At 52.7% G+C, this 12,438-nt stretch overlaps 1 protein-coding gene across 7 annotated transcripts in view; it reads left to right on the forward strand.

The window, feature by feature from the left end:
• Window positions 1-10,512, forward strand: part of CHD5 (chromodomain helicase DNA binding protein 5) — a 35,159-nt gene extending 24,647 nt beyond the window's left edge. For 4 of the 7 annotated variants that reach the window (XM_035344791.1, XM_035344797.1, XM_035344794.1 and 1 more), the window contains 20 exons: window positions 366-597; window positions 688-813; window positions 926-1,098; window positions 1,843-2,017; window positions 2,477-2,569; window positions 3,077-3,165; window positions 3,333-3,466; window positions 3,664-3,808; window positions 5,455-5,614; window positions 5,763-5,842; window positions 6,331-6,460; window positions 7,157-7,246; window positions 7,638-7,778; window positions 7,979-8,087; window positions 8,290-8,422; window positions 8,898-9,093; window positions 9,224-9,387; window positions 9,572-9,686; window positions 9,803-9,853; window positions 10,015-10,512. In XM_035344791.1, the coding sequence (XP_035200682.1) occupies window positions 366-597; window positions 688-813; window positions 926-1,098; window positions 1,843-2,017; window positions 2,477-2,569; window positions 3,077-3,165; window positions 3,333-3,466; window positions 3,664-3,808; window positions 5,455-5,614; window positions 5,763-5,842; window positions 6,331-6,460; window positions 7,157-7,246; window positions 7,638-7,778; window positions 7,979-8,087; window positions 8,290-8,422; window positions 8,898-9,093; window positions 9,224-9,387; window positions 9,572-9,686; window positions 9,803-9,810 (2,493 nt within the window). In that variant the 3' untranslated portion in view covers window positions 9,811-9,853; window positions 10,015-10,512. The remainder of the gene's footprint in view (window positions 1-365; window positions 598-687; window positions 814-925; window positions 1,099-1,842; window positions 2,018-2,476; window positions 2,570-3,076; window positions 3,166-3,332; window positions 3,467-3,663; window positions 3,809-5,454; window positions 5,615-5,762; window positions 5,843-6,330; window positions 6,461-7,156; window positions 7,247-7,637; window positions 7,779-7,978; window positions 8,088-8,289; window positions 8,423-8,897; window positions 9,094-9,223; window positions 9,388-9,571; window positions 9,687-9,802; window positions 9,854-10,014) is intronic. The other 3 variants (XM_035344795.1, XM_035344792.1, XM_035344793.1) reach the window with 3 other exon arrangements.
• The last annotated feature ends 1,926 nt before the right edge of the window (window positions 10,513-12,438 follow it).

Consider the following 12,438-nt stretch of genomic DNA (forward strand, 5'->3'; position numbering starts at 1 on the left):
GCGTTAGGGATCTGGTTTGCCTGCGGTCAGTGGAGGGGGAAGGAGAACTCCTACAAAGGCTTCAGGTTGTCTCTGAGGAGCCTCTTTTGCTCCACCACCCTAAAGCAGCTGTATGCTGAATTGAAGTTTGCTCTTGCTGGTGCCTTTTGTGCCCTGGAGGGATCAGATACTTGGCCTCCTTGTATGGTGTGGTGACGTGCCATCCTCGACAGCAGCGGGGAGCAGTTCCCAGCCTTGTCTTCAGCACTGGGGACCTCACTTCTGGGAGAGAGGGGCTCCTCCAGCTGGGGTCTGGGGCCAGGCTGGAGTCACTGATCGGGCTGACTGTGAATGAGCTGCTCTGCAGCTTTGTTCTCCGCCTGCAGGCGTTCAGCAGAGCTCACCGCATCGGGCAGAACAAGAAGGTGATGATCTACCGCTTTGTGACAAGAGCATCCGTGGAAGAGCGTATCACCCAGGTGGCCAAAAGGAAGATGATGCTCACCCACTTGGTTGTCCGTCCTGGGCTTGGCTCAAAGTCAGGCTCCATGACCAAGCAGGAGCTGGATGACATCCTCAAGTTCGGGACAGAAGAGCTCTTCAAGGATGATGTGGAAGGTGAGGTTGGGAGGGAGCTGGGGGTGCTCTGAGCGAGGCAGATCCCTGTCTGGGCTTCCGGGGCTCACTCCTGGGTTCTTACGCTTGCAGGCATGGTGTCTCAGGGACAGCGGATCGCCATGCCGGATGCTGTCACCCCTTTCTCTGACACTCTGTCAACCAAAGGGGGTGCGGTGACTCCTGGCATGAAAAAAAAGCATGGTGGCACCCCTCCAGGTCTGTAGCCCCCACTGCTGGGGCGACTCGGCCCTGTGTCCAACCTGAGCTTGCCTGTCTCTGGAGGCAGGCGTGGTGATCTGCCTTCTGTTCCCTGCCCTTTGCTTTCCAGGTGACAATAAGGATGTGGATGACAGCAGTGTGATCCACTATGACGATGCTGCTATCTCTAAGCTTCTCGACCGAAACCAGGATGCAACTGATGACACTGAGTTGCAGAACATGAACGAGTATCTGAGCTCCTTTAAAGTGGCCCAGTATGTTGTGAGAGAAGAGGATGGTGTGGTAATGTGATTAGTATCATGTCTTATAATCACATCCCTGTGTGTGTCCCTCCATGTGTGTCTTCTCCCTTTCCTGTTCTTGCAAGTGCTTCTCTGCAGTGGTTCTCTGACCTGTTACGGACTCTCAGTACTACTCGGGTTTCTCTGGGCCTCCTTTCCCATCGGAAAAAGGAGATTGTAGGGGACTGAGGTTTAAGATGGAAGCAATAAGGATATCCAGGTGCTGGTGGGCTGGGTCTCCCAGGAACCCAAGGAGCTGTGAAATGGCCACATGGATGGATACGTTCTTGGTGTTGGGTCCCTTCCCTGTGAGATAGCTCTGCTGGTTGTTCCCACAGCTGCAGGATGCGATATTGCCACCAGCACGTGGGCACTTCGTTCTGTCCCTCTGAAGGCTGTTCCCTGGAGACTGAGAGCAGGCATGGTGCTGCTTATGTACTGTATTGCTGTCTTTTATTTTCCCAGTAGTTAACTGACTTCCTTCATCTGTCTCCCAAGTCTATAGTAGGCTGCTATTCTGGGAAATCTCTGCACATCTGTGATTGTTCCCTAGACTCGAGCACAGGCCCTGCAGAGCAGGGTGGATGGCAATGTTTGTAGGGGCTATTTCTAGGTACAGATGGCTGGCAAATGGCTCAGTGCCCTCCCTTCCTCTTTCCCTGGAGTGCAGTTAGAAGACAGGCAGCAGTGCAGTGTGGGGAGGTCTGCAGCTCCCGTCTCAAACATCTTGTCTTTTGCTTTGCAGGAGGAGGTGGAACGTGAGATCATCAAGCAAGAGGAGAATGTGGACCCTGACTACTGGGAGAAGCTACTGCGGCACCACTATGAGCAGCAGCAGGAAGATCTGGCCAGGAACCTGGGGAAAGGGAAGAGAATCCGCAAGCAGGTCAATTACAACGATGCCTCGCAGGAGGACCAAGGTACGGCCTCGACTGCTCAGCTGCCACATGGGCTCAGGGGTTGGTAGCAGGCCCTGCGGGCTTGCTTCTCAAGAATTGCACAGAGAGGTTCTCCCGTGAACATAGTGGCTGTATTTCGGTGCTCAGCATTTCTCTGCAGTTTGATAGACTGCATGGATCTGTGCTTCCCAAATTCTGAAACTTTTTTTTTGTCTGTAACTGTTTTTACAGGAAGAATTTAGGAAAAAACATGTCCGTAGACAAAATATTTATATATATATATTTCTGTATAGGATAATAATAGTTCTGGAATAGCTGAGACTGTGATTTCCTGTTTATTGTTGTGTCTTTCTCTCTTGCTGCCTTCTGCTGAATGCTGGTTGCACCAGTTTGTGGGCAGACTCTCACCTGTCCTGCTGTCCCTCTGGGGCAGGCTTGCAGAGTCTTCTCTGCTAACCTTGCCTCCCTTGTGGTCTGCAGAGTGGCAGGACGAGCTCTCTGACAACCAGTCTGAGTACTCCATTGGCTCCGAGGATGAGGATGAAGACTTTGAAGAAAGACCAGAAGGTCAGAGTGAGTTAAATCATTTGATACTCCACAGTATTTGGCTCTGCAGGACCTTCAGTGGTAGCCTATGATCTGGGGCTGGCTGGCACTCCAATGCAACAGGAATGTCTGGGCTGGAGGGACTGGCTTGCTTCATAGCCTCCGTTCTGAGGGAGGTATTCCAGCTCACCCTGTGAGGTGAGGTGATTTCCAGGGCAGGAAACATGACCCGCTCTTCTGCTCACTGGCTGTTGCAAGACCTTGGTCTGGTCCTTGCTGTAGAAGGATCTAGACCACAAGAGTAACAGGCATGGTATTCCCTTGCCTGGTAGGTGCTGAAGAGTGCCCCTAGCTTGGGGAGGCCAGCACGATGGGTGAAGGGGACTCTGCACCCTTGGCTGTTGGTCTGTGCAGGTTCTGTTCCCATCAGGAGGGAGTACAGGAAGCTTGGAGCACAGGGCCATCAGCATCTGCACTTTGACCATCCTTCCTTGTTGGCTGGGCATGTTCATCACTTAGGCTGCTTGACTCTAGGTGGCAGGAGACAATCACGAAGACAGCTGAAGAGTGACCGAGACAAACCTCTCCCTCCTTTGCTGGCAAGAGTTGGGGGGAATATTGAGGTGAGTGTCAGCACTGGCCAGAGCACGTCTGATGTCTGTCTGTTCTCATTCGTGCTGGGTCACCAGCAACAGTCCTGGTTCAGCATGTGGAACAGCTGTGAGGCTCTGAGCTGCCACCTATTTTCAAGGCCACATTATGATCACAGTGACACGTCTGCTCCCTGCAGGTTCTCGGGTTCAATGCCCGTCAGCGCAAGGCTTTCCTGAACGCTATCATGCGGTGGGGCATGCCGCCCCAGGATGCCTTCAACTCTCACTGGCTGGTCCGGGATCTGCGAGGGAAGAGCGAGAAAGAGTTCAGGTACAGTGGTCCCAGGCAGGCGTGGTGAGGTCTGTCCCAGGCTCTGCACTGGGTTTGTTACACGCAGTTTCTTCCTGCCATGTGTCTGGTGGTGGAACTCTGCCCTTGCCCTCTGGTGAAAGCAGACAGTTTGCATGCTTTGCTCAGCAGGGGGGTTGTGGTCCAGGCTAGACCACGCTTTTGCTTTTCTTCTGCAGGGCGTACGTCTCTCTGTTCATGAGACATTTATGTGAACCTGGAGCAGATGGTGCTGAAACCTTTGCAGATGGCGTTCCCCGGGAAGGGCTTTCACGGCAGCACGTGCTGACTCGGATAGGAGTTATGTCACTAGTAAGGAAGAAGGTGGGTGAGTAAAATTTTAAATGTGCTGTTTCAGGTATGTTCTGGACACTTGGGGGTTTCATTAGCTGGTAAATGCCTTCTTGCCAGGGATCCCCTGACTGAATCTCCAAGACTCCATGCACATCTTGTCACAGATATATGTGATGGTAATGCAAACTGCCTTTCAAATCTTGCCACTTCTTTCTCCTGAAGGCATGTAGGATGAGAGGCATTTCATAGTCTGGGTGACAAAAAAAGAAATCACGTTGGAGATTTGTTCAGCCTCCCCGCAGCTGTGAGTCTCAGCGCAATGGGGTCAAATCCCTGGCAGGATGGGTGTGGTGATCCTGCTACTTAGTCAATCTGCCTGTAAAGCAGCCTGAACATACAGGGTCTGCAGCACTGGGCTAGAAAAGTTAGGAAAAGAGGCTCTTCTAGGCTTCAGTTTGCTCCAGACTAGGTGGGAATACCACAGCTCTGTCTGTGGTATTTTAGTGATCTAGGTCAGTTGGAGGTAAAGTGCACACTTGGCAAAAAAAATCATGAGAAAATCACATTTTGAACTTGCAAACAATCTTAGATTTGTAGTTTTTTTTTTTTTTTCATTTCAGATGGGGCTGTTATGGTCACCTCTCAGACCTCCTGTACTGTACAGGCCAGAGATTTTCACTTGCAGAGTCTTGCATTGTGCCCAGCATCTTGTTGAACCAAAGCATGTATTTTAGAGAGACGTCCAGCCTTGACTTGGGACTGAACTCAGCTAGTTTCTCTATTGTGTGGCTAATCCCAGGCATGTGCTGACCCCACAGATACCAGCAGTTAGTCAGGTATATAGAGGAGGAGATGTATGCTCAACTGTCTTGCAGAATTGGACATCCACAGATTGCAAGTGGCGGATTGCTTGCCAAATCCATTGCTGAGTTTCCTTTTTCATCAGTATGGTTCCCCACATCATAATCCATGTATTGACAAGGGAGACACTGAGTTGTCCCAAGGAGTCCTTTAGGTGATCAGAGAAGTGGTCCCCCTGTGGCAATGAGGAAAGGCAAATGCTGAGGGTGACAGCACTTGTTTTTGGCTGTCTTGAGCACTGTTACTTTGCTGGGTAGGGAGAGTGGGAAATCCCAGCCTAAGGGATGGGACATAAAGGAGAGGCTCTGTGGAAAAGGGAGAGGGCAGAGAGGCCCCAGAGGCTAGGGCTGTAAACTCACTGCATGAGCACTCTCAGCAGCCTGGTACAGCTCACCCTGCATGTGTGCAGAGGCTTTGTGTGAGCACTGGCATGGTCACCAGCATGCTGCCGTTCTGTCGCGTCCCTGCCCCTGCCCTGGAGCCGTGTCTGTAGTGTAACTCAGTACTTCTCCCTCATGTCTGCAAAGCCACCATGGCTGCAGCAGACCTGCTGGAACACGGGGAGCTTTCTTTGTAAGCACAGTGTCTGCTGCCTTGGGCAGGGCGGGACTGGTGCAAGGCAGCTGGTGGAGGTGCTGCTGAGACCCGGGAGTCTGGAGAGCAGCAGGGTACGGACAGCCCATGCTGCTGTGGACAGGGGCATCTGCTGCTCAGCAAAGTGTGCCACCACTGGCAGGCACAAAAGTGCCCTGAGACTGGCTGTTACTGTGCTGCCGCCCATCTGTGTTTGACTTGATGGCATGCATCTGCCCCAGGTCCAGGAGTTTGAGCATGTCAACGGGAAGTACAGCACCCCAGATCTGATTCTTGAAGGCCCAGAGAGCAAGAAGTCCAGTGAGATTGTTTCTTCAGATCCCAACACCCCCGTCCCGGCCAGCCCAGCGCATATGCACACAGGACCTCTTACCCTTGCAGGTAAATGTGCCTGATTGTGACTTTGGTCTGGCTTAGGAAGGGAGGTGGAACAAGGCGTCAGAAGGTTTTGCAGGTATCTGCCTGGCACTGTGCAGCTGGCAAAGTCCAGGGGTTCCTGTCAACAGCTTCCTTGCTTTGCTGGTTACAGAAAAAACAGAAACACAACTTGGATTCCAAGAGGAAAAGGAACAAGTGGAGCAGAAACCCAAGAAGGTGTCTGACAGCCAGGTAGGGTGACTTTTTTCAGCATCTCGTCCGGGAGGCCTTTTCATGGCCTGCCTGGGAACTTGGAGCAATGGGCAATGCTGGGCTGAGTGCTACACGTGCTCTTCTCTTTCCTGGGCTCTAACCTTTCCCCTTTTTGGAGTACAAAGTTACAGACATTTCACGCTATCACTGCTCAGGGAGTCATGCAAGAGCTGAGATCTGTGAAACCAGGCCAGCATTAGCAGCCCTTGAATATCCCGGCTGCATGCTCCCATGAGTTTCTGCAGTCTTTTCCCATCCAGACTGATGAGACTTCACTTCCACACAAACACAAAATCTTGTGGAAGAAGTGTGGGAAGTGAATTGGTCACGAACCTAAGCCCACACCACTGCCCAGCAGGCTCTGTAGAGCTGGGGTAATGGGTTTCTTGGGAAATGCTGCAGCATTGCTCAGGAAACAAACCACATCCCTCTGACTGCTGGGCTAAGTGTGGATGCTTTGCATTAAGGTGCCTGTAGGTGCTGAGAAGGTGGAAAGTGAAGAGCACCAGGAAAGCTGTGAAAGCAAAGAGAAACTGAAGGAAGAGAAACAAGAGGAGGGTGAAAAGGCTGAGCCTTCTCCCGAACCTTTAGTGAAAGGTGAGTCTCTGTGGCACAGAAGAATGTGATCCCCAAGTGCAGGCTCCGTTCTGAGCAGCCTTTGGTACATTTGTGAGGGCTGTGACGCCTACCAGTGACATTGATGTGTGCTGGAGAAATTCTTCAGCTAAAGTCACACAGACACTGGTGCATGACCATGACAGCCCGAGGTATGCTATTGCTCCTGACAGGCTTTCCCTCTGGTGGGAAGCTCTGGCACTGGCGTCTTGCTTTGGTTTTTCTCTTCTCCAAATCACAGTGGAAAACCTGGATGTCGCAATGTCCTACAGAAATTCCTGACAAAAAGTCTTTCCGTTGAACTTGCAGTTTGTTGTTTAGATAATGACAGAACATTATCACAAATGTAATCTACGTTGTAATACCAAAGCATTAGTTTAGTATAATGTGCAAATCAAAACAAATCAAAAGTAAGTTATGCAAACTGCTCATTTTGGGGGTATTTTCTTTTATAATAAGGTGTTCCGCTAGATATCTGGAGTAACAGGGGAAGTTAAATATATTCCCTTGATAAAATTCAGAAGAATATTGTTTGAAGCTTTTTTTTTCAACAACTTGAATGTACATACAATATAATTCCTTTACCCTTTACCCTAAAAGGTAAAGTGTATCCAGATGTTGTTCCCTGAAGAGCATTTTCATGTCAAGTTTTTCTCATAATCCTGTTCCCTTCTACAGATGAGGGAATTCAAGAAAAAGAGAAGCCTTTGGAAAAGCCAGAGTTCAACAGTAATCCTGGTAAAGGGGAGGACAAAGAAGTCAAACCAGGTAAGGTGCAAGGAGGCTTTTGCGAGAGAAGTGGCGTGAAGTGCCCTGGTGGGCAGGTCTCGAAGGGAGGTGGCTGGCACAGAGGCAAGGGCAGGCGTCTGCATGGTGTCGGTGAGGACAGCTGTGAGCACCTGCAGCAGTTAATGCATTGTGGTGATGCTCAGAAGCTAGTGAGCCCCAGACCCTGTTAGAGTGGGCACTGCCTGTACTCATGAAAACAATAGGAGCTGCTGGAAAGGAGAGATGGTCAGCAGCTGTGGAGCAGAAAGTGGGCTGGTAGTTTTCCCAACTTTGGTCGGGAGTTCCTCTTGCAGTTAATGGGGCAGTGATGACACCGATCGGTCTTTGGCTGAGTAAATTTAGACAGGCATAATTTTGTGCGTTTGCCTAGCAGAGGATACCAAGGTGGAAGAGAAGGAGCAAAGCGAGACTCAGCAAAACGGTGACAAAGAAGAAGAGGAGGATGGAAAGAAGGATTACAGAAATGTGAACTTCAGATTCATGTTCAACATCGCTGATGGTGGCTTTACAGGTAATAAATAGCAAGAGACGAGGCGTTTTAAAAGAGCCTGTGAACTTGAACATTCTACAGCCTCATGGCAGAATGTCTCAGTTCTGCATTGTTCCCGTGGCTGCCTGGGAAATCTCCTAGCTCACACTGCCTGCTGTGCTCGTGCAATGTCCCCAGCAGCTCTGCTGGCTGACCAGACTGCCTCTCTCCTGTTTCTGCAGAGTTGCACACGCTGTGGCAGAATGAGGAAAGAGCTGCCATCTCCTCCGGCAAGATCTATGACATCTGGCACCGCAGACACGACTACTGGCTGTTGGCAGGAATTGTCACGTACCCTTTAGCTTTGTGGGCAGCTGCCTCCCCGTCTTGGGTGCTGGGGAGGCTGCGGGGGGAGGAGACCTCTGTGGAGCAGTGGGAGCAGGGAAGCTGGGGCAATGGGGAGGGGATGGAGCAGGGAAGGGGATTGGAGAGGTGTCACCGAGAAGTGCTGCCTACTGGCCAGTTCTTCCCTTGACGCTTCCTCTGCGCCCAGTCACGGCTATGCCCGCTGGCAGGACATCCAGAATGACCCACGCTACGTGATTCTGAACGAGCCCTTCAAGTCGGAGATACACAAGGGGAACTACCTCGAGATGAAGAACAAGTTCCTTGCCCGGCGGTTCAAGGCAAGTTACAGGTCCAGGGCTTGTGAGTCCATACCAGTGGCACAGCAGAGCCCCTCCGGCAAGGATGGAGCCAGAAAAGCACTTGGCAGCAGAGCAGGAGGCAGCTGAGTGTTTTGTAAGACACTCGTGGCAGACAGAGGAGCACCCAGGCACTCCCCGAGGGGCAGGGCTGGAAGAAGGGGAGCACTCACTGGCTCTGGAGGGTGGTGAGACCAGGCTGGCTAATCTGGGCTCGTGCCTGGGAGTGGACTGGGCACTGTTCCTGCTCCTGACAATTGCAGTGCTGTGAAAATGCAGCCCCAAATCTCTTTCTGGGATGCTCTGTGTGATTGGGCCTGCTTTGGGATTCCCCCAGGAGCTTGGTGGGGTCAGGCAGCTGGGGAGGGTGGTAGGCATGTGGGCAGCTGTAGCTTCCAGAGTGACACTGGGGCTGTCCTGAATCTGTCCTGAATCCTTGCTCTCCTGTACCCCTCAGTTGCTGGAGCAGGCCTTGGTGATAGAGGAGCAGCTTCGAAGGGCTGCGTACCTCAACATGACTCAAGACCCCAATCACCCGGCCATGGCACTGAACGCCCGTCTGGCTGAAGTGGAGTGCCTTGCTGAGAGCCACCAGCATCTCTCCAAAGAGTCCCTTGCTGGGAACAAGCCTGCAAATGCTGTCCTGCACAAGGGTACGTAGTGCGGTGGGGAGGGAGCCAGCTGCCCGCAGGGCTCCTGCCGGCTGGAACTGTCAGCTGCCCACTGTGCCCTGGGGCAGGGGCTGGGGTGCCGCGGCTCAGTGCCTGCGGGTGTGCCTTGCAGTGCTGAACCAGCTCGAGGAGCTGCTGAGCGACATGAAGGCCGATGTGACGCGCCTGCCCTCCATGCTGTCCCGCATCCCGCCCGTGGCCGCGCGGCTGCAGATGTCAGAGCGCAGCATCCTGAGCCGCCTCACCACCCGCGGGGGTGAGCCCCCGGTCCAGCAGGTCAGTGGCCAGGGTGTGTGCTCTGTCCCCAGCTCTGCTCCCTGGCCTTGCCCTGCGAGCGCCCTGGTCCTGTGGCACTGCAGAGCTCTGTGCCACTGCGCTGGGCCTTGGCAGGGTGGAGGGCAGGATGGGGCTGTGCGCTGGGTTCCATGACAGTGCCTGTTTCACCGCGTTATTTCCTCAGGGCTCCTTTGGTTCCTCCCAGATCTACAACAACAACTTTGGGCCGAATTTCCGAGGTCCTGGGCCTGGTGGGATTGTTAACTACAGTCAGATGCCTCTGGGACCGTATGTGACCGGTAGGTTGGGATTTCTACAGGACACTGACAGGGGAAGTCAGGGGGCAAATTCTAGTGGGCCACGAACAAACTCAAAGGACTCTGGGCAAGCAAGCTGTTTTCTCTCTTACCAATAGATATTTAGCCGTTTCCAAGATTTTCTTCTGCAGTTCCCGTTTCCACCTGAGGTAAGGCTGTGCTTAAACTGCTTCCTTCCGTGTGTCGGGACTGGCATGCGTGCGGGTCTGTACGGGGTGTGAGAGGGCTCTGTGCTGCGGTGCCTCCTGGGGTGGTGGTGGCTCCCAGCCGTGTGCCCAGCAGACCGTGAGTCCCCTCTCTGTCCCCTCAGCAGCCCCCCGGGCCACTCTGCAGCCCGCGAGCAGGAGCCATGGAATTGCTGAGGGACGGCACCACCACAGCAGCGCGGGGGATGCCCAGCGGTGCTGCCCGTGGGACGCGAACCCTGCCGCAGGCCTGTGCCCCCTCGTCTTTGAGTGTGCTTTGCCCGATGTGACCCCACCATCGCAAGAACTGCTCTGAAGGGGATTTCATTTCCTTGTACATTTTTTGCACTTTCTTATTGAAGACTTGAAGAGTTTGTCTGGAAAATGTGGGATGAGTTAAGAAGGGATATAGAGTAACAGTATTTATGTCTGTTTTTATTGACATGTATCAGATTTAAAGGGAGACCTGTTGGAAGCTCTGTTTCTAGTCCAGTTCCTCCATGCTCACCGTTAGGCACCAAGCTTAATCCTGTTCGGTAGCTTCCCTGTGAGTTCTATTTTTATGTCTTCTTTGTGTTTGAGCAAGTGCATGCCCGCCGCTGCCAGAGGGAGGGAGTAAAGAGGAGGAGGAGGGGGAGAGGAGCCTGTGCGTGGCCTTTCATGTTGCCCTGGCCCCCCAGGCAGGTGGCTGAGCCCTGCCCTGGTGCCCCTCTCCTTGCAGCCTGGTTTCGCCGTGCTGTGGCGGGGCTCCCGGAGCAGGCCCAGGAGGGAAGGAGGAGGCTGCAGGGGGGAGAGAGGTCAGGGAGCAGCTGCAGCCACTGCGGTGCTTGGCACGGGGTGCGCCCTGGCTGGGTTGTGCTGTGCAGTGCCAGCTCCAGCGGGTGCGGTGGGGCTCCCCTTGGACCCCCCTAAAGGAAGGGGCCAGAGCCCTCGGCTGCCCCCTTCCCTGTTCCTCCATGGCTGTGGGCTGCCCGGAGCTGAAGGAGGTCTGAGCGGGCACAGGAGGGCGCGTTCAGGAACCGCTCCGGGCCGGCACAGGGAGGTGGAAGCCTTTTTGCCTTCATGCCTGGCGGGCTGTTATTTTGTGATACTGACTGCACCGTGATGACCTTTCGTAGGAGGTTTATGGCACCTGTAACCAACACACTCACATTTACTTTGTACTCTGTGTGTTTCGGTTTATGTTCTCTGTGTTTTAATAAATCCTGTAAAACGGAAGCAGGAGCAGTGTTGTTACTTGCCTGGCGGCTGCGCCCCAGCCCTGCCAATGTGCCTGCAGCCTGGCGCGGGGAGCTCTGCCCTTCTGCCCATAGGAATGGGGTGGGATGCAAGTGAGCTGCTCAGTGACTTGGGAGAGGGCGACCCCAAGAGACAGCCCACGCGTGGGCTCCCCTACAGTGCTGCCCCCCACGGTGCAACCCCCACTTTGCACCAGAGCAGCGTGGATGTGCCCACAGACTGGCACAGCAGCCCTGGACCCGAACGGCAGCACCGGGGCAAACCAGCACTTGTCAGCATCCCCCCCACACGGGTGCACACCAGCATGCATAACGTGTGCACACACACCCATGTGCGCACACACCCACATGCAGGAAGGGGCTGCCCCCCACCAGCCCTCTCCCTCCAGGTGAGCTCTGCACAGGAAGCGGCTGCTGCCCCTTGCACACTCGCCTTCCACTCACACGTGTGCCTAGCCATACGTGTGTGCATGCACACATCTATTACGTATATAAAAAGCCATATATATAGTTTGATATGTAAATGGGCATTGATATAGGTATAGGTGCATTGGTTAGCTTGAGGTATGTAAATACACAGCTGTGTCTGTTTTCATACACACACGTACAGTAACACGTGCATTTACGCACATGCACGTGCACATATCTAAATATATAGAGAGGGTGTGTGCTGCTGTACAGAGGTTGAGCTATACATATCTAATGTCTACAAAAATGTGCACTCTGTACATAGGTTTACATAAAAAGATACAAGTGTAGGTATGGGTATATATTCAGGTGTTGATAACGATATCCCTACATACGTACGTTTGATTGCAGTTATGTCCATGCACATATTTACATATATACATTTCTAATTTGTGTGCATCTATATGTACACATTTAGATACATGCATATACCTGTGTACATGCATACAGATGTTTATGTCTGTACATATGTATGTGATATGTGATATATGAGTGTATGTGTACCTACAGACATACGGAGATGTAGAAATACGTATCTCTGCCAGCCTACAGCCACAGGTGTAAGTGCACAGACATAGCTGTGTATATTATATACGTACGTACGCTTGTAATCTGTGTGCATGTATTTACATGTGTGTAGATACCTATAGATGCATGTAGCTGTGCAGTTCTGTGTCTGCTTACATGTGTGTATGCCTGTTTGCACGCAGATACACAAACCTTGCAGCTCTCAGCATCTACATAGGTTTATCTGTACAGACTGACACGTGTACAGCCAGCACACGCACACACACACTGTCCCACCCCCCCACCTCCACTCAGCCAAGTGCTGTGAGCTTCTGC

Source organism: Oxyura jamaicensis, chromosome 21 (genome assembly GCF_011077185.1).
Source record: "Oxyura jamaicensis isolate SHBP4307 breed ruddy duck chromosome 21, BPBGC_Ojam_1.0, whole genome shotgun sequence".
Classification (NCBI taxonomy): Eukaryota; Metazoa; Chordata; class Aves; order Anseriformes; family Anatidae; genus Oxyura; species Oxyura jamaicensis.